General features: G+C 37.1%; 1 protein-coding gene across 1 annotated transcript in view; it reads right to left on the minus strand.

Moving 5' to 3' along the window:
- The window catches only part of SPTBN5 (spectrin beta, non-erythrocytic 5), a gene marked incomplete at both ends in the record, with an annotated part of 89345 nt that extends 72258 nt beyond the window's left edge, over window positions 1-17087 (minus strand). Inside the window, 12 exons of the mRNA XM_079536755.1 lie at window positions 145-336; window positions 1266-1472; window positions 2678-2878; window positions 3784-3937; window positions 4378-4610; window positions 6155-6293; window positions 6932-7563; window positions 10388-10616; window positions 11455-11612; window positions 12325-12444; window positions 14415-14582; window positions 16977-17087. Of these exons, the coding sequence (XP_079392881.1) occupies window positions 145-336; window positions 1266-1472; window positions 2678-2878; window positions 3784-3937; window positions 4378-4610; window positions 6155-6293; window positions 6932-7563; window positions 10388-10616; window positions 11455-11612; window positions 12325-12444; window positions 14415-14582; window positions 16977-17087 (2544 nt within the window). The remainder of the gene's footprint in view (window positions 1-144; window positions 337-1265; window positions 1473-2677; window positions 2879-3783; window positions 3938-4377; window positions 4611-6154; window positions 6294-6931; window positions 7564-10387; window positions 10617-11454; window positions 11613-12324; window positions 12445-14414; window positions 14583-16976) is intronic.
- Between the last annotated feature and the right edge of the window lie 4877 nt (window positions 17088-21964).

Below are 21964 nucleotides of genomic sequence, written 5' to 3' on the forward strand. Positions count from 1 at the left end.
TACATGGATGGTAGCTTGGTAGTTTTGCCAGGTACTGCTGATAGAGAACACATTATATTATCTTGAGCTCAAAATATTTCTCCCCAGAGCAACATTGATTTAAAAGCATAAGAGAAGCACAAAGCATGAATGGAGGTATTGTACCTCAGCCATGCTCTGTAGGTTTTCATAAAGTGAGTCTATTTCATCTTGGGTCTTCCAAATGTTCTCTGGAACAAAATGAACATCTAAACCAGAGCTTCCAGGAAGTGCAGATTCAGAGGTAGTCCAGGTTCGACTGAACGGTAGCTTAGTTGTCTTTTGATTTAAGTCACTTGGGGCTTCTGTCTTCACCATCTGTTGTGCAAAATTTAACAGAATCAGAGGATAAATATTTCTAATTTGAATAAAAATTTTACATATACAGAAAATTTGGACTTACCAGTTCAAATCACTACATTCTGACCCTCTAAGAAAATGCTTCCAGGATTTTTTTGATTTTATTTCCTTTTTAATTTATATTGAAATAGTCAACAAACTAACAAAAAAAAACCCGCTTCATTTACATTGAATGAAGTGGTTTTATTTAGCTCAGTTTAAAACACTTTGATTCACTGAAAGTTCTCATTTTGTGCCAACATCAGTGTCCAGTTTTCTTAACTTCTAAAACTGCTAACAAACCACAGAATGTGCAACCTAGTGCATATTTTTTATATCATTTTTGAAGCCAGTTTAAATGAATACTGTTATGAGAATCAAGAGTGACAAAAATTTGTGAAGAATAGCAGAAGAAAATAATACACATAAGCATATTTTAGCATTTCACAGAATCCTGAGATAGGCTAAAAGTGACTATTGCTATCTAAAAATTTGATTCCATCCTAATTCAGTATTCCTCCTGAATAGTTGCAATTTAAAAAAAATAAAAAAACTCTTTTTTAGACAACTTGGAATATTGTGTTTGGGTAAAATAAAAATATATCATTCAAAAACATTTCATTTTCATATAATTTCCATAGTATAATGCTACAAAGCTATGACAGAAGATGTAATTTTAAAACATAGCCTGCTCTGTTCTGAAGTGCACAGATTCAAACTTAACAAGATTTAGTTCACTTTGTTTATAAATTAAAATTCTATTGAAACTGGTGCCCTACTAAAAAGAAGTTTAGATAACATTAGAACATTGTTTTCCCATTGGAAAATATTCCCTGTGAAATTTCTAGCCAGCTTCAATAGTTACAAAACAAAGGAACAAAGACTGACACAATCCCTAACCTACTTACTGCAGCTGGAGCTTGTTCTGCTGCAATGACAGCCTGGTCTTTCAGGCGCCTCATCTCTGTGGAGTAGGCTGCAATCTCCTTTTCCAGGCGCAAATGACGATGCAACAGTGCTTCAGCACTTGATTCATCTTTTCCATAGTCCTTGCTGGCCAGAAGGGGTTGCCTTTCTTGCAACCATGAGTTTGCTTCATCGATGTCAGCAAAGTACTGAAGGGAACAAAGTAGAAGAAAATGCTGGGTCTCATCCTGAAAGTATCACACACAACTTTTTTTTTTTTTAATTAAATAACAATAAACAGAGCAGAAATGTCATCAGGTCTGTAGACCTATAAGGTTACTTCCAGGTGTTGTGACAGCTATAAATAAAGTGGCTACACAGCTATGAATCATTGATGTATTTCATAAGCATATCAAGAACAGATAACTCATATTATAATACTAAATAAACAGATTCAAATATTGCCTTGCTACTACCCTTCAAAGAACAAAGAAAACCTAAAAAAAGGTTTATGCTGATTAACAACATTGGATATAAAGAATAACTAGCAGAGAACAATAAATCAATAGCTACAGCAAAATCTTTTTTTTCCCTGTAAATTGCCTTGCTATAGTTGTAGAACAATCAAACGAACAAACAAAAAAAAACCCACAACATTTTGAGATAAAAAATAAAGGCACAACAGAACAAATAAAAAAAACAACATAGTAATGAAGAGAAAAGAAAGAAGTAAATCACCATAATGATGGTAAGTTTATAGATGGAGAAAGAACTTAGATTTTGTCAAGAACAAAGCTGTTAAGTTTTGTTCAAGGAGCTCATGGGGGAAACAGACTGAGGATAGATGCAAAAAAGGGACAGCAGCATTAATACTTGAGATACGGCAATGTGATTTTTGAATGCTGATTTTATAAGAACTCTCTATCTGCAGATGTGTTAATGTTTGTTCATGTAAAAGATCTGCAGAGATCAGAATAGAACAGTCCGATATTTCCCAGATTTTGAAAAAGTTCACAGTAGATCCAAGTCTTCTGGTGCATTCGTTTTGTTGTTGGGATTCTCTGTATTTGAGATTAATGGTGTTTTGTTGTTGTTGTAAGAAAAATGTCATGCAGCTGCCCAGATCCCACCTTCAAAATTTACTGTGTGTAAGCAAGGTTAGGTGAACTATTTCCATATGAGTTTTTAACAGAAAGCAACCCCCAGCCACAGTTCTCTGCTAGGCACAAACCACTCAAATCTCCTGTCTGGCAGGCTTGCAGAAGGGATAAGACTGAATCATGGAGATCTCTTTTTGAAGACTGGCACCTGAAAGCTTCATTTTGCTGTTGCCCTGTATGCAGGGACAGGAGACAGAAGTGAACCACATCTGTGTCCCCCATTCAATCCATGCGTCACAGCAAGACCTGCTTACCTGTTTGATGAGAGCTGCTGCCTGCAGACGGTTTTTGCGATTTGCCACCTCATCCTGGAGCTGCTGCCACAACGTTTGGAGTTTATCTCTCTGTTTCTGGATGTCCTCCTCATGTGTAGGGTTCTTCTGGCTCAGATCCCAGCCCCTCTTCATAACATCTGCGCAAATAGCCCTGTGCGAGTTGCATTCTGCTTCAAGAGCCTAGCAGAGGGATGGGAGAAACATGAAAACAACTCACTGCCAGCTAAGAGCATAAAGGGGGATTCAGATTCTCAGCTACTACAATACACGCATCTTTGAAAGAGCCCTGTGTCTTACCTGTGCCCAAGTCTTTTCCCTAAGCCCTGGGATGATTGGCCTTTGCTCCCCACACATAAGTAATTGTCTTTTTTTTTTTTTTCAAACTTTTGTGCAAAGGCAAATTTGCTATGCCATCTTCTCTGAGGGAGATATTTATTTGTGGTCCACCAATTCAGCACTCTTATGCTTTCCTAGCATATACAAAACTAGCAAATACAAAACCAAATACACCTGCATAGTAAGTCTGCCCAAGAGGCTTCTGCTTCACTTTTGTCACTCATGTCCATAGATCTGTACACTTGTTTATAATGATTCTATGTCAGAAAAAGGCAGCAGCCAGACTTGTGGCATTAGCTTATAGCAAGCTCTCAGGAGTGGTAATTTCTATACAACTCACGTAGTGCTATCCATGCAGCTCTCATCATGATTCTGGTTATCACTGATTTTTTTTCCACCAGCTCTTCTCTTTCCCCACCAGCAGGAGAGGTGTTGGGAAAAGCAAAACTTAACAATTTATTTTTCCTTCCCATTCACCAACATGAGATAGTAACTAGTCCAGTATCTTCATGTAGCCCAGGAGAGGCCCCGGTATAAGATAAAGTGCTTCTCTACGCTTTCTGTCTCCTCCTGGGAAAAATACCCACCCTGCACACTGTCTTAAAAAAAATTCCACATACTGGTGATGATACTTGAGCTAATGGCTGGTTTGATAGTTTTCTTATAACTGCTGTGTGGTCTGAAGAACATAGATGTTCTAAAATTGTGCTACAATGCAAAGAATAGACACTACCAGCAAAGTAATATACCTTGTGCTTCTGAATGGAAGCTGTAATCTGGCTGACATCTTTCCCTAACGTTGTTGTTCTTGCTATTTTCCATTTCTCAGAGATCCATGATTCTTCTTCTTTGCAGTCACGGAAGAATTCAAAGAGCTTCAAAGCCTCCTCTAGCTGGGATTTTCTGAAACAAAGAAAACAACATAACCAAGTCACCATTAGGATCCCAAGGAGATAATGCTACAGAATAGCATAAACTTCAGAACTTTGAAAACCCGAAATTGGAATATCTAATTCTTCTTTGTCATCATTAATTTATTTATGCAAGAGAGCAAGGGAAACAAAACTAAATATTCTTTGTCTTCTAGGAGACAAGGAGATAACAATATGCTATTCATACTACACATAAAGCAAACCATAAGAAAAACTAAGAATGAAGTTATTTTTTAGCTATGGAGGTGAGTAATCTCTTTGAGACAGCTGTAATAAAATCACTCAAATTGCTTGTTTAATGCCTTTATAAATGGAGAAAAGGAAATTTTCAAATGTGAGGAAGTAGAGTCCTCTGATTATGGGATTAACTGACCACCTTAATCAGAACCAAGGAGCCATAATCAGTCCTACCGTGTTCTGCTCTGAGCCATAAGGTTCTGATATAGCTGACGAAGCATCGGAACTTTTGCATAAAGCACTTCTGCTTTAACCGTGCTGTCCTTGCTGATTTCTGCTGTCCTTTGAGTTATGTGTGTCAGTCTATCATCATAGGAAGAGATCTGCAAGTCAATCAAGTTGTGCTTTTGAAGCAAATCTACTACCTCTAGGAGCTGCTTCCCACAGTCCTGGGAATTCACTAGTGCCTGCAAAAAAAGTAAGAAAAAAAAAGGCATTTACAGAGTGCATTCAAGGGATTGGTACAAAGAAATTGGTTGAAAGCTTCCTGTAGACTCCAATAACTTCTAAATATAAAAGGATTATGTCAGCTATGTAAAGCTAAAAATACTTTTATTTCAGTTTCACAAGGTAACAGCAACAATCCAGAGTTTCTATCATCTGCAGAGCAAGAAATGTTCTCTTCAAATAACTGTTTTCACAACTAAGTTATGTCTGTTAGGTAAGCATTTAAGGTTTCAGGATTTGTGTGCACAAAACAGCCCTTTTCTATATACATCCATCTGCAGGCAGATGGATTCAGTCTGTATTTGGAGAATTCTACAGTGTTGAATGGTATGTTTTGACCATGAGGTTTTTTGTTTGATAAACTTACTTGACTTTGCCAGGTAAATAATTAATAATTTTCATTACTTAATAAGTACTTCGTACCAGTATGGTCATACTGAGTGTGAAGTACTTACTATTTTTGTTATTCAGATAATGAAGTCAAATATAGTAGTAAGTACTTAGTACTTACTATTGGTCCCAACGAAGGTACTGCATGCTTTACTGTCTGCCCTCTTTCTAATTGTATCAATTATTCTAACAGAGTGTTATCTTTTCTATTGATCTTTCTTCTCATATTCTCAGGCTATCATGGTTCCAACAACGTCACTACCATCAGAAGTTTTTGCTGACTAACACTTGGGAGAAATAGATTCATAACTATCAGATACCTCTTATCTTTAATTTGAAATTCACACCTTCATATAACCTGTTTGCTCTTTCAACTTAGATACAATGCACCCTGCAGTTGTAGGATTTTTCTGTCTTTAAGTAAGACAAGGCGAGACCGAAGGATGAATGTTGTCTGCCACTACAAAATTAATATGAAAGCAGTTATTTCCTATGATAAAGAGAAGACTGAGTTCTGACACTCTGGTAATACTTGAAAACTTTTCTTAAAAGTGAGCATTGTGCGTTTTGCAGTGGAACTTTTGTCTTTCATAGGTTTTGGTAGCTGAAACCCAGGCGCTTGCCTGAGCTACTTTCCAACTCTATAAATATATAAACAAAATAAAAAGAGTTACTTCCAGAAGGTGATTCAGTGTAGTTGCCTGGAAAGGGAAGACTGTTGATTTTTTTTTGTTTGCTTATTTTGTTTTGTTTTTTTCAACTTTTGCCTTCAGATTTCTAAATTTAGGTGAGAGCGGTACCATCTTTATTTTACAACATAATTTGAACCTGTAGTGGTAATACCATATTTCACCTTCTGATTAGAGAGAGTTCTTGCAACAAGGACTGTATTTTTTTGTTGTTTTTTTTTTTTCTCTGTATAGATACCAGCAATGTTGAACTGAAACCCAAAGTTAGGCATCTAAGTAAAACCAGTGTTTTTTCTCTATAACTGATAGACTTATTTTTTGTTGGTACCAGAGAGTGAGTGCACAACTCCTTGAATATGAGGGTTTGTTTAGGGACACACATTGTTAACAGTGTGAGCTGCGTGCTGTTGGAGGGGGCTCAGTACCTGTAGCTCTTTCAGCTCCTCCATTATGGCATCAATGTCCCTCAGGAGGGCTAGAATCTCCTGCATTGTACTCAGGGAGTGTTGTCGTTTCTGCAGCTGATCCAGAAGATCTTGCCATTCCTTCGAAATGCTGTTTTCCCTACAAAGGAGGAGAGAGATGATCAGGTTGGATCAAAATCAGGCCTCATGAGTAAAAATTCCCAGTTCTCACAGTTTTAGAGGAGATAAATGAACACACACAAGGCAAGTTACTTGTGGAGGAGTGCAGGTCACAACTGAAAAACAGGTGAAGTATTTTTAGCAAGTCCTAAGTCAGGATGTACAGATAATCAGAGAAGACATAATTTCTCAAAACTTGAGAACTGGAATCAACTTGGGAAGACTTTGTGAGTTAAAAAATCTGTATCTCCCAAACTGCAGACTGTGTTGATTTTGAGGAAAAAGTAGTATACATTTTCTAAGTATGTTTGATGGAATATAGGATTTTGGCAGAACAAATATTTTCATATACAGATTAAAAAACCTCTGAACTATTTTTCACTTGAAATCAGTCCAAGTTTTGATCATTGAAGCAAAATCAAACCAAACAAACATCAGACAAAACATTTAACTGCTGAAACAGTTCATGGCTAGAGGAAATTCCTGCCAGTTCTACTAATGAGGAGAAGAGCTTTGATCCATAGCCACTTTTTTTTTTTTTTTTTTTTTTGTCTATGTAAAAAAAAATTAAAATAATTTCAACCTCCACCACCACACGGTCTCAAGACCACCACTCACTTCTTCACAATTTGATCTTTGCTGTGGTAGTTATTCTGGCTGATGACTGTTGCCATTTCGGCCAAATCTGCGAAACGTTCTCTCCTGGGGAGTACATCTGCCACAATGGCTTCCAGCTTCTTACTGGCAGCTTCCATCCTGTCTATGCTCTCTGGCCAGAAGTCTTGCTTTCCAATCACTTTCCTCATGTCTTCCAAATAAGCTTCACGCAGAGCTGCCTTCTTCAGAAACCTTCTGGCTAGCTGTTCCAGCTTCTCTAGCCTCAGCATCTCCTTCTGCAGTGCTTTTCCCCGGTTGTGTTCTGCCTTTTCCAGGATAATCCAGTTCTTTTCCACATCCTGCAGTGTCCTCCCCTCTGGAGGCACATATAGTCGTAGGTTGTTGGCTCTCTGCTTGGTCCTGATGTTGAAGAGATGAGCTTCAATCATTCCCTTATCTTGATATTTAGGGGGTTTCTCCACAGTACGGAAGGTCTTGAAATTGGCCATGAGCAGCCACATTTCCTGAAGAGAGTTGGGGAAGATACGGTCATCCAGCTCAATCACCTTCTGCTTAATCCATTTCAGGAGGTCAGAGACCATCTGCTCATACAGAAGCTTCAAGTCATCTATCTCCTTCAGGAGGAACACAATCTGAAATGGGAATATGAAGTTACAAGCCACATAAGAAGCAAAATGAACCAAAATGGGTGAACAGAGTGCGACATCATTACAAACAAAACTTAGGATCCAAACAGAACAGTATATGTCAGGAAGACAGTATTTAACAAGCAAATTGCCACAGTCATCTAATTTTTATACCAATCATAGAATGGTTTGGGTTGGAAGGGACCTTAAAGACAATCTAACTTGTTCTAGTTCCACTATGTATATCACATAGGTATAGATTTAACCTATGGGGCCAGATGACCTTTCATGAAAACAAACAAACAAACAAACAAAAAAAAAAACAAAAACCAACCCAACCAAATAAATATTATTTAATGTTTAATTTCTTTTTTTTTTTTTTTTTTTTAATTTAGGAAAAGGTTAAATTTTGAAATAAATAACATGCATATGACAACTGTTGACAGATCCTATGAGAGCTGAAAAGAAGAAAGCAGAAGTCCCAAATAGAGGTTTCAGAAATTTTGTTTCACAATGGAACCAAAGTGAGATTTTTTTCATTCTCTTTCAAAAAAAGAAAAGTCTTATCCTATCTGTTAACATGCAATAAACTCCTCTTAATCTCAACACCTTGGGTGTGGGAAGCCATCTGACAAGATTTTAGTTCTCTTACACGCCAACAGCAGACTGTTGACAAACTGACCCTTCTCAATCTCTTCTGGAGGAGCAATTCCACTTTTTAAAAATCATCAGAGAAATGAAACACATTATAGCTGAACAGGTTGGTAAGGATGTTAACTCTGATTCAACAGTAATTTTTCTAGTCTATAACACTTATCTGTTTCATCTGCAATCCGGCCTGCATTTATCTCAACTGTCCATATATCTCAAAAATCCATTTAGAATGAAATTCATAATGAAATAATTTTAAAAAAAGTTAGAATGAAGTCATCCTTTCTTTCAGTTTTACACATTTTTTCAATTTTTGTGTCCTTATAGTTTTTTCCTTACTTTTACTCAGTAGCCTCCCTGTAGACATCAGGGTTAATGCTGAACTATGTTGTCTGCCTCTATCATTTTCCTGAAGCAGGCAGACGGATTAGTGAGGGAGATACTGCTGAGCAAAGGCCCATGCCTTGGAAGTGGTTACCTACTTTTACCTAGCAGAAAGTGCACTTGGCAATGAATAAATGTCACAGTGCTTGAAGAGTAGCAAAACAGCACCAACCTTGAGTGAAGGAAAACCAGCCCATGTTGCCAGGGCTCCTTTCTGTATTTTCTGCCATCGTACCCAGTTCTTGCTGAAAGATCCCAGTAAGTGCATGGCTACCTCACGTGGGTGGGGGAAAGCAGATTTACCTCTCCAGGATGAATCCCTCTGCCATCCTGGTCACTTATTAGTCTCAACTCAAAGGCTTCCTTGACACACTCAGACTTCCCTCCCCAATCCTATTAGTAAGTTCAGAACTGCCTATTTGAGGGGACTAAGGACATGAGGAGATTAACATCTGTTTTGTTATCCTTCTTTATGCTTGTGTGTGTAAGAAACAGGAAGACAGGTGAGCAATATTAGAGATGGGTGAGAATACCAAAGGAGACCAAGGGAGAAAAAGGAAGAAGTAAGTGAAAAGAGAGAGAAAAGAATGCATGAATATACCCATAGAAAGTGAAAAAAAAAAAAATGGTGGAGCACAGCAAAAACTGTAAAAAAAAAACAAACAACAGAGTAAGAAATGCTCTTTCTGTGTTTGCCCATAATACAAAGATATAGCCTGATGATCCTGCCCAAAAAGCAAAGTCTCTGCTGGAGTCCAGACAAATCTTACTGTCTCTAAGATTTTTTACATTAATCCGTACTTATGCCCAATCTTTTTTTTTAACTGAATTCAAAGTCTGGCTGTCATCCAACAGTTCTTCAGAGAGCCTCACCGTCACTGAGAAACATTTCAGAATCATCTTGTTCTTGTCTAAGAACCACTTAGCTGAACAAAGTCTGCTTCACAAAAAGGTTTTGCCTTGTCACCATCAGGGATGTTCTAGTTTTGTGTCTGAGCAATATATTCCCTTTAGAGTCAGAGGGGGGAATATAGAGTCATCCTGATGTAGACTGTTTGAAAAAATATAGTGTGGGTATTCTGACAGTAGAAAATAAATTTTCTCCAAGAGAAGTAGTACTCAGTGGAAGGATCACAATATTTTGATTAAGATTTACTCAAAATTCCTTCCATTTTCCATTAGCATGATGCAAGTAGTTCACATGTAAGTCAATCATATATGAGACTAAATGTATAGTGAGTGTTAAAAAAAATATCTTATTAAAGCAATTTCATTTTATAATTTTATGCTTTAGTTCATGTTTTTTTTTTTTTTCTTGGAGATCTCCTCCTTCTGTTGCACTTGCTCATTTTTCATCTGTTTAATCACAATTTGTACCTGACTAAGGAGTTAAAAAGAACAGATGAGGATTTCCAAAGAAAATAGAAATTCAAAGTAGTCTCTTTCCTATTAAATTAGAAAATTGTTGACTAGCTGTTTTTGCCTAGCTGTTATTTTCCCAAGATTAATCAGATCTGCATGGCTTCAAGCTGCATTAGAAGCACATCAGCTCTCAAACTGAAACTGGGAGGTAAAAAAGGGATCTGTATCCGGAGACAAATGTAGTCCCTCTAGAAATCAAAGCCTAGAGACACTTTTCAACATTCAAATGACAATAAAAAGTTTTTGATTCCGTTTCGTGGCATCTGATTCAGTTCAAATGATCCTGAAGCTGACCTTGCACTGAATACATTTCCAACAAAAATTTAACTTTATGTATTTAACTTTAAAATTTTGAAGATAGCAATGCACTTACTTTGGCAAGTCGCTTTTGATTTGTCTGGCCTTGTTTCATTCTGGAGAAATAGTGGTAGTAGAGTGACACATAAGTCATGATGGATCTCTCATCTGGGGAGGGTACTGCCACATCCTCAGCATCAAGCAGCTTGCTGATCCCTAGCTCTTTCTCAGCAACATTAAAGGCAGTGTTCAAGTTTTTGATGGGCTGGTCCTGCCGCAGTGAGCTATAATTGATAAGATCAGGCCTGGGCAAGGAGAAGAACAGAGAGAAAAAGGGGAACAGACATTTATGTTTATCTTAAGTTCCTTCAGATGATAAATCATAGATTGTTTATTAGACAAGGAATAACTGAAATTATTCTGACCTGCTTTATTCAGAAACATCAGTACTATATAGCTGGAAGATTCTCCTTTATGAAACTGAAATACCACTCCCAGCAAATCTCTGACTTTCAGTTATTTCTCATTCTCACCTTTGAAAACCAGTGCCTTGCTAGAGTGGTAATTCTGAACAGGGAGGTGACTCCCAGCTGGGTAAATTTCAGAGTATAGAGTATCCTGACTCGAAGATGGAGCAGAATTGTTAGTGGGAGAACTGTACAAGACTATCTCAGGTAGTTTCTCTCTCCTTGGGCTGTTTTCTTCACACCTTTTAAAATGCCCAGAGAAGGAAGGATAATGCTGAGAAGTTTACTCTGTTAAAAATGAATCAGAAGGTGTAAACACTCACAAAGCTTACACAATAAAAGCAATCACTACACCAGTAACTGTTGAAAGTGAGCAATGAGAATATGAGTGAGAGGCTTAGACCAAACATTGGGCAGTGTTGCTCAGATGTGTGATAATTCCTTAGAAATCTCACTTCCAACAAAATGAACAGTGAAGCAGGAGCTTTTGATCTTTCCTTCCTTTCTCAGAGGCAGCATATCAATTTAAGAAAGGAGAGTTTTCAGTAAATAAGGGTAAGGAGAGAATTTTTTAATTTCTTGGCAAAGATCTGTTATTCAGACTGTTGTGCTTTCAGACAGCTTGTGTCAGAACTAGAAAAAGCAACAAGCAAATTGTCCTGAGCTCGGCTCTTACCTGTGGGCATGTATAAGTGCATTGAAAGCCAGTCCATCACTCCAGCTTTTAGAGAAGTCCTTCACATTTACGTTGGGATAGCTGGCAGTTTTATGCTGACACCAAAGTAGTAGGGCTTCATTGGCAAACAGCTGATCAGCTCTGCCTCCAAATTCTTCCTGTGAAGACAGCAGAGAAAAGAAAAATCAGTGTGTGCAGTATGTGGAAGTAGCATCTGTGTTTTATATTCCCAATAAAAATAACTTTGTACTGCTTCTGTCCAACTTGTAAATCATCTCAAACAGTAATGAGTTCCAGGCTGAACCTGTCATGAAGACAGAATGACTTAACATAAAACTTGGAGTTTTCTATTAAAGTAAAAGTTAATTGAATGAATTCCTAAATCATAATATGAAATTAAGATAATAAGTTTTTATGTTTTTCTTTTCTGCAAGGCTTGTAGAAGTAAATGCAAGAAAGATGTAAAGCTTGGTTCATGTGCTTTCCTAGCTTTGATCTAGAATTCAGAAAAAGATAAAGTGTTCAGACCTATCATTAGAAATTACTAATTTGGATTTCACAATATCTTTGTAGGAGCTTATCTCTCATGTATTTGAAATATGGTATAAAGTAAATGGTAAAAAGTAAAAAGTTTGTGAAAGGGAGTGATGAACATAAATATCTCTAAGTTATTGTTTTCTGTCTCTGATAAATTGTGAAATGGATTCAATTCCTTTTACAACTTGCTGGCAAGTAATTGGGTAATATTATAAGATCTGCAGAATCAAAATGGACAGGAAATGTCATCAAAACACTCTTTTCTGAACTGAAGAGATACAAAGCCTCTGAATAAAAAAAAAAAAAAAATCAGAAAAAAAGACCTTATTTTACCTTATCAAGTTTGATAGATGAAATTTGAAATCGAAGTATAATGATCCAGATGAGTCCCAGGATCAAGGTTCTGTCACCGTCTACGATATTCTCAGGACCAATCACTTTCACTTGTACCTGCTAATAAACAAACATCTGTTCAGTATGAAATTGCTCACGTCAAGCTCTCTGAACGAGACATCTGTGTAACAGACTGGTGTTGAAGAGGGCATTCAGTCTTTCTTAAGGAAACAGATTTTACACAATTACTTCATTTGTCCTTATATCTGAGAACTCCCATGTTCATCCCCGAGCTCCCATATGCACCAAAAATGAAATTCAGGAAATATCTGACAAAGGGATGGCAGTCTCAAAGATTTAAAGTTTAATTACTGGTTTTGAAAATTGTGGTTAAGTAAAGAAACGCAGTGACACTGTCCTCCAAAGGAGTGGAAGCTGGGCAAACTCAGTGATCATTTGATGTGATCTCTAGAAAACTAGTCTACATATAGCTCTTAGGCTCACCAAACAGCCCAAACATCCTACTAAATAAGTCACAGCTTCTTTCTCCATTATTTCTAGAACAGCAAGATAGGCTGCAATACGCAAATGAAGTGCTCTTCAAGAAGTCTGAACTTGCTCTATAGTCTCAATACGTCTGTGAACCCCTGTCTGCAGACCAGACTTGTTCAGTCAAATAACAGTCTAATTGGAAAACTCTGGATATGCACATGCTGCTGGGCCTTATCCGGGGTGTGTTTTTAGCAGATGTGTTAGGTGGAATACACTAAGCCCATGCTGCGCTGCATTTGTTTTGGAATTACTGGAAAAGTCTGCATTACACACTGCCCCATGTTTACATCTATGAAACCAGTCTGCTCCTTCAGAGTTCATAACACAGAGCTTTGTTTGATGATTTTCCAGAGAAGTATATGATAAATTGTTTGTTTAAAAAAGAAAAAAATGGCACACCATCTTGTAGCTTAAGAAGTGAAGATATACAACTTGAATACATAAAAGTACTGCAATGGCTTGCTTAAAACTGTTTGAATCAGAGCTCTAAAATCCCCATTTTTATACCAGGTGGCTTCATCAGTGTCTATTGCTGCTTACTTTGCCCCATTATTTGGGAAAGCATTACGTCTAAAAAGCAAATAATCAAAAATTTTAAGCTGTCAGGAAAGAAAACTGCTGCCAAAAATTTTTTGAATTAATTCAGAAATTGTAAACAGGTTTTCAAGAGCCACCCAAGCTTCAGAGAACATTTATCTAATTTAAGTCATGAAGGGACTGTTTTAAGAAGTTGCTCATTCCTTTTCGCCACAGGAACCCAAAATGTTCATTGCACAGGAACAAAAAATGTTTGCCTTGTCCTGCTCTTGCAGTGTATGAATTTTCTTCACCTGTCAGGTAATATGGTTGTGACATCTAGGATAAATATGCTGCTATTTCTAAAATCCCAATAAATTAAAAAAAAAAAAAAAAAAAAAAAAAAAAAAAAAAAAGGAAGACTGAGGTAATTACATGGGTAAAACAAAAAGTTCACTGGTGAACAACTTTCTCCCTTTTCCCTATGCCTTTGAGTTTCCTATGTTTTTTTTCCGCGTAGCACTGTTCTGTCTTTTACAGTCACATATTCTTATCTGCCAGTCCATTTTCTTTTTACAGCTTTCCTCTTTCTAATACCAAAATTGGTCAACAATTTTTTTTAACCTGGCTAATATGTCCATTAGAAAATGTAAATCTAAAGAAATAAATATTTTTGATTATGACAGTGAATGTTTTGAGTGCATTTCTCTCTCTCTCTTTTTTTTTTTAATGGGAAGTTTAAAATCAGTATTTTAAATTAGCATTCCACAATATAATTCATTTTCATTTAGATGTGACATTTTTGGAGGAATATTGTATACTTATAGGCTGCACTTCTCATATAATAACAAAAACCTGTGGGTTTTTTTTGTTTTGTTTTTCTTTTATAAAACCTGACCTGTATTCATAGAACATTCTGCTACGTATTAGAGCTGGAAATTATTATGAACATTAGACTAATCAGTTAGTAACATATATACAGTCTATTTTTATCTATAATATCATTATTACTATCAGCTTACCTTGGATTTCAGAAACGTAATGGCTTTGCTGTTGTTTTCCAGAAAGTGCACTCTCATCTTTCCCCGGTTTGGTCTGGGCAAAGATTCTCCAGAGAGCAGCTCCAGGAGTTGCATGAGATAGATACCATCCTTCAGGTCTGTGTAAATATTTTCTATTTCAGCCCTTACCTGCAAAGACCAGTCACACAACATCAGCATTGGCTGAACATTTGGCCCACAGGTCAATTGACTTCTACTACTAAACAAACAACACCTTGCTGCTGTTCTGCAGAGTCTGCTGTGTGCATAAATGTGATGTATAAGCAATGAAGGTCAAATCACAAAAAATAGGTTCATGGAGGGACTGACATTACTTCAGAGAGTGGGCAGGACTGAAAAACTCCAACAAAACATAAGTTAGGAAATACAGGGAAAAAAAAATCAGATCTTGAAAAATAACAAAATCACAAAAACAAATACTTTGGAAGTGCTGACATTTTTTATTTCAATTGAAAAGTCTTTTTTCAGATTTTTACTCTGAGCAATGCATTCAATTTAAAATTTAAACTGACAATCCCAAAGTTAAGTGAGGCAAAATAAAGGAAATGGGAAGACATAGAACAATTTCCATGACTCATTTTACATTCCAAAATCTTAATTCTATTACTTCCTTCTTAGAGATTCACTGCTGCCTCAAATCCATAATTACAGATGGTCTCACACTTAAGTGCAATTTCTATGTAAAATGTTAGGATCTACAAAAATGTATCTCACTGCTGCTAGTAGTAATGTTACCCAGTGCTTAGGTGACACACCATGACATAGCGTGTACTCTGATCTAACAAGAGTTTGCCTTAGGTGTTTCCTTTTGGCCTTGAGCCACTAGCCATCAAGTGACAATGAAACCATTTCACACACCCAACAATAACCTGCTGTGATTCTGAAATCATGGTAAATAATCTTTTCACCTTAAAAAACAAAAAAAAGAAATAAAATATTCCTGATGTTTAATTGGTTAGTTATGTGATTTTTTGTTTGCTTTTCAGTTTGGAGCATAGTTAAATGTAGGTGAAATAAAGGATAAACGCTTTTTTTTTTTTTTTTTTTTTTTTTTTTTAATACTCTTGACAGGTTGTTTGTTTTTTTTTTTATTAAATTTTGTAAATCACTGAGAATTTAAAGGCAAGTTACATATAGAGACTTCAGTTCTGTTCTTTGTGTAGAACAAGGACTAGCAGCTATCTCTGGCTAATTATTTCCATGAAAAATTCTGTTTTATTGCCATCTTTACTACTTTTTGCATGTAAGTAATCCTAAAATTCCACCTACAATATATTACAACAATAAAGTTAAAGCTATTATGGTCTGTGGCAGTTTTATTCATGAAGAATAGTTCCATTTTAACTTAACTGTAAAGAGACTGTCCCCCTACATATGCTTTATGTCCCGCTCAGCAACAGAAATAGCTTTGTTACATGTGTCTCCATGCAAACAAATCGAAGATTGCTTAACAAATTCACTGCAATTTCCCTTAAGCATAAAGCATTCCCTTAATGCTAAACTTGAAGTAGTCGATAGTGCAATTGAGAATACTGCAGTGTCCTGTAGTAGGATAGTATCCAGTTAAAAGTCCATGTTGGTGAGCTTGACAACATTGCTGAGAAGACCTTGATAAGCTCTTGGTCTCTGAACCATTTCTTACCGTATATGGTTTGGAAAGCTCTCACAGGATTTTCTTCTCATGCTTTTATGATCCACACTCAAGTACTATGCAGGAAGTAGAGGCTAACATTTTAATCTTTGAACTCCAATGTGTTTTTAAAATGACGAAGTATGTATTGATTTGTAGCTACATAGAAATATTTTACTACATTATAAAAGCTTAACTTTCTTGCAGGTAGGAAAATGAGATTGTGTTTTGCAGCTCCTCACTCAGAGTAAGAAAAATTAATTTAAAAAGTCAGTTGTACTCTGAGGCTGGCTTTACACAAAATCCTGAGATAAACATTAAAATGAAAAACATTCGTCTAATACTGAAACACTGTACAGCATTCGTGAGCTACAATAGTAAAAAGAGGTCTGGTCTGGCTTGATGTTTCCAAGGTCCATTTTCATTAATATCAACTATGGGCAGTAGAAAAGTGAATTGTTCTTGGAAAATGTACTTCCACAATGTGTCACAGATAAACTCATTTTGGGCACAAATCATGTACCTGCAGTAAATCTGGTGACTTTTGGAATATGGTGGATTACCTTGCACAAACAAGTCAATTGTACACTACCTCTGATGCTTTCTGGAAATCTGAGACTAACTGAAGCCTCACTGAAATTTCTAGACCTAAGGCAACTTTTTCAGAGCCACTGAGCAGCAACTTGTAACATGGACAGTGGAAATAATTATGAGGCAGAAGATACGGGATGAAGTATTCTGGTTAGTCAAAGTCTTTCTTGTTTGCATATGTAAGCAATTGTGACACTCTGAAAAGATGTGCAAAAATTGACACGTACAAGAATATAGCAAGTGAAACAATAGAAAACAAAGACAAAACCAGGAAAAAAGTCATGGGTGGAGTTGGTACTTACATTATTCCTGAGGAAGATATTATTCATCCAGTTGGTGAAGGTCTTCTTTTGCATAAACATGCGCTGCTCCTGCAGCCTTTTGATGTGATCTTTTTCAAATTCACTATTCATGGTGATCTAGCAAATAAGAAATTCCAGTGAGAAGGTCAGTAATGAAGAGATGTACTTGGCCAGCTACAAACAATGTTGTACCCAATATATATTGGAAATCCTATAAGTACAAAATTCAATACCACACCCAGTATAATACTAATTTCCTTTAGCTTGTACTTTGCACTTTATACTCACGCAAGTTTATTTTTACTTAAAATGTTTTCCCTTTTAAACTGCATCTCTACTGTCTAGGACAAAAATAAGACATTAATGCACCTTTACTTTCTTTCAGTTTCTCTCCAGGCACTTGATCCCATAAGAACCCTGATCATCAATAACTTCATCAATAACTTCATGGAATGTGCTAAAATCACATCACTGAGAACTGATTTTAGACTATGTCAGAAAGAGAGAGATCTGCAAATCACCCAAAGCACTGCTTGAAGTTGTGTTATGCTATCCAAGGACTGCTTGGGATGTTGTTGGCTTTCAGATCATGGTATTTAAGCAGAAATTGAATGACCTTTTTAGAAAAGAAATAACTTGGTTCTTTCCTCCTACAAGTTCAGTTTTTGTGTATCTTTGTGGGATGGTGACACAGTTCCATTATCACTCGAACAGTGCCCTAGGCCAGGAGTCAGTGACTGTTACTGCTTTTCCTGAGGCTAGTATTTGTCTACCTCATGCATACATTGAAAAATCAGGCTTGTAATTCATCACAGCACCCAAGTGGAATATTCAGGAACATCAGAAAGTAGGAGAGTCTCCCCTTAAGAATCTCTGATGAAATAAACCATATTTCAATTCTTTTGGTGTTATTTTGCTTACAGTATGAATATCTAATAAGTTGCCTTGCTGTTTTGAAGGCAAGAGTATAATCTGAAAAAAATCTGTCTAAAAATCCATTGCTACAGGCATATATAAGTGACCAAATGTCATCTTCTTGAACTAATGCAGTAATTGTTAGTATTACCTGGATATCAGCCTATCTGCAAAACCAAGAAATCTGCTGTAATTGTGAAAGAGAGATGTATCTGCTGCTGTCACCCCACTGCAAAGAGAAAAAGGAATGAAGAATTAGAAACTGAAAACCTGCAGAGGGTGATTCTTCCCAGATCATTTATATATGATTTGCAGAGGCCCAGTTCTGAGCTACTCTGGGCTCAGTGCCCTTTTAACTCATAAAATCTAAAACACTGGAAAAACATTATCTACCCTACCATGGGTAGTGTGTAAAATGGATACAGGAGCAGCATCACAACAAATGAGATATTTGATAAAATGCCTGATATTTTTCTGTTCTCCCATAAACGTGAAAAACTTTGCCATTTTATAAGACAGAAAAGTGTGGGAATTTCTGAAGCAGTGACTTGTTATTGTATTTTTTCTTTTTTTTTCTTTTCCCAGGTGTTTCTTAACACTCAGTGATTTACAGGGACAGCACTGGAGATTAACAGTTCAGCAGCAACATAAGGAAAGATCATGGTCACAGAGGAAAGCCTTACAAAAGGAAGAATTTTGCAAATTTTGAAATGGAACTATTAAAAAGACACCTGCAATACTTTCTGATTCTCTGAGCTTGTTCAGCGTAGTCTACTTTTTCCATCTGAAGAGCAGATATTCAAAGAATTGCTTTTGCCTTCCAGAGGGGTGATGTTAAGCCACTTCTGTATAATAAACCTATATAACAATCCATTTCTGAATTTGCCAAATATTCTCAGAATGTCTGCAACCTCCTTTTCATAAAAAAGTTTTTATCCAAGCATAGCAGTCACCATACATACCATGACTGCTGTTGAAGTACTGCCTTATAAAACAGCTCACCCATTTTATGAAATTCTGTTACAAATACTCCCAGTATGGGCATTTACGTGAAAACAGAGCTATGACAGAATATCTGTACTCACTGGAAGTAGAAGCAGTGCTAAAAGCCAAGTCTGGCTGTAATGACACATTACAGTAAAAATAGATCAAATACCACAAAAAGTCTGGACTTACTGAGGTCAGGAGCAGCTCCTTTCTCGTGTTCAGCAGTTGGTCATTCTGGAGAATGACTTTCAGTTCTAGATTCAATTGTACTCCTAAGTTCAGCTCATGGTTTTCATGCAAAGCAACCTTTGAATTCAGGAACAGAGACCAAGTATTTATGATATGCCTATGAACCTTTCAACTGATCTAAAGGAAATAACCTATGAAAACCAATGAGCTGTCACAGGCCTTAAATTATTTTTGAGATATGTAATAAGCCAAAACTGCTATGACAGAGTGAAAACAGCCATCCACCATGCTGACCCTTTGGTAAAGAGCAGTGAGTCCTTCACAGATTAATTGAGGGATCTGACTCATCACAGACTACTTTTCTACAGAGATTTTTTCCTTGGAAATCAAATCTATCAATAGAGTCTAAAAATGAAAGCACAGAAGAGGGTACAAAGAGCAGCGTAATTCCCAAGTAGTTTAACTGAGATAAAACAAGTGAGAATGCAAAATTAGGAAGATTTAGAAATTTACCAGTCAAGTTCATGTGCACAGTTGCTGGAAGGGCAAACTGGAATCAAGCTGTCAGTGAAAAGGCATACCTATAAACTTTGCTATAGATGGACTTTACCACTAAAGACAACAGGGAAAATGATTCCAGTAACTTATACAGCAGAGTCCTTGTTGTCACTGACAAGATTGCACAACCACAGAATACGTTGACCTGACATCACTGCTGGGAACTGGAGGGTTGTTGTTAGTAATCAACACTGGAAAATGGACAGGCATATGAAATCAGAAGCTGTAAGTGAAAATATTCCTCCCAGAGACAAGGTAAGAGGATATCAGGCTTTTGCCTTCTGGCAAGTATAGTTTTGTCAGCATCCAAAACGAGGCGAGGAAATATGGAAGAGGAAATGAGCAATCTATTGCCCGTTCAGTACAGATAAAACTCAAAAATCAAAATCTTTATCTTCATACTTAACCTAGAGAAATATCATATATAGTTTCACTTAAGTCAGATAAAAATTAAAATTGAATGCATACATTGCAGGTATTACTCAAAATATTCCCTCCAAATTCTTGGACTTGTCTTTAGCAGCCATTTAATAAAATGTCATTCTTAATAGTCATTAAATGGGAACAGAGGCACACAATAAAGACGATAGAAATTCAGCAGCTGTTTTTATCTCTTCTGTAAGCTCATTGCCGTATTATAATTCTGCTCCTCTCTTTTCTATCTTGCTTTTAGTTATACCTGTGCTCTACTGAAAGTAGAATCATAGGCTACTGACTTCAGCCTGGTACAGTTTGGCTGCATTGTCTACGCTGAGAAAGTGTCTGATCTTTCTTATCATGGAGAGTAGAGAATCCATAGATGAATGCCTGGATACAGGTATTTCTCTGTGTTGCAAGTTAATTATTATCTAATGAATAAATGTGTGAAACAGTGGTTTTGCTTTTTATGACAAGAGAAGACAATTGGAGATTTGGAACTTCACTAACTCTTGAATACCTATCTCCATTTACTGTATACATACATACATGTCAAAGTGGTGGACATTTATACAGTGATAACTTTTCCTCAGTTATTTACACTTATCAAGGTAAGAGAAAAGTAACAACAATATTTTGCGCATTTTCCTGGAGGGACAGCTGAGGAGGGAGAGGCCAAGGGCAACTCAGAACAGGCTGTATTTGAGGTGGTGGAAGCATACATTTTCTTAATTACACAAATGGTGTTGCTCCTTCAAAAAGAAAAAATAAAGAGGAGTGGAGCCTTAAGAATGACCTTAGAAAGAAGCAACTGCCTCTACCTTGCCTTGCTTACAATCTGGAGAAGTTTTGCATGTATGCAGAAGCATTTTCTTGTTTCTCAAAAGGAAATACCCTGATGTGGGATTCCTTTATGCAAAGCAGCAGCCACATAAGATGTGTTTGTTTTTTTTTCAGCACCCTTTCTTATCTGCCATGATCTTGTTCTGCTTAAGCCAGAAGAAAAGACTGTAGAGATAGAACAGAACTCATACCCAAACATCCTGACTTGCTGCTCCATGGTTCCTCCATCCCCACCCCCACCCTGGTGCTCTCCCTCTCTTGGCACCACTGTGCAAAACAAAGAGGGATGTGAAGCTTCCTTTTGACCCATATGATTTTTCATTTGCTTTTTAAAGTTTTTATAGTTTTCCTCTCACCTTACAAACATTATGTGAATTCCCAGACTCTCTCCAAAACAGGATAAATGTTTAAATCCACATTGCAAAGAGCATTAAAAAAAAAAAGCCATCACAGAGTACTGAGGTGCAGTTTACTTCTTCCCTTCTTACCTCTGCCCCATGGGCTGTTTGCCATAAGGACTCACAGATGGACAGCAAACACCCTGCACTGCAGAAGCCTTTCTGGCCCTGTTCTCCAAGCAGCAATGCTGGCTTCCCACCACCACTACCCTCACACACCTTGGTGAAGGATTTTGCCAGGACCAGGGCCAGTGGGAAACACCTCAGCAAAGATGAGTGCAGATGCCATCATACGAGGTACCCCTACACGTGACCATTCACTGCTGCAACTAAGACCCTAATACCAGGCTCTGAGCTGCAAAGTCAGCTTGGATTTAAAAGCCAAATGGTCATACTTGTGCCACAGAGGACTGAGCTTGTGCTATTGGCTGAAATGAAAGGTTTGGCAGAGCTTGTCATCCTCCATACCACCAGGTACGTTTTGTGTATGTGTCACTGAGGGTATGTGCAAAAAAAAAAAACCAAAAAACACACTTGAGAGCCCCTAAGGAGAAGGTTCCCCAAATCTCAAAGAAAACAAACACATGCAAGACAGCTCAGACCTCTGCCCCCTACCACGTCTCAAACAATGTTGCCTCTGCATGTAAAAATCTCTACACATCAAAAGTCTGGGCCTTGACT

Source organism: Tetrao urogallus (genome assembly GCF_951394365.1).
Source record: "Tetrao urogallus genome assembly, chromosome: 6".
NCBI lineage: Eukaryota > Metazoa > Chordata > Aves > Galliformes > Phasianidae > Tetrao > Tetrao urogallus.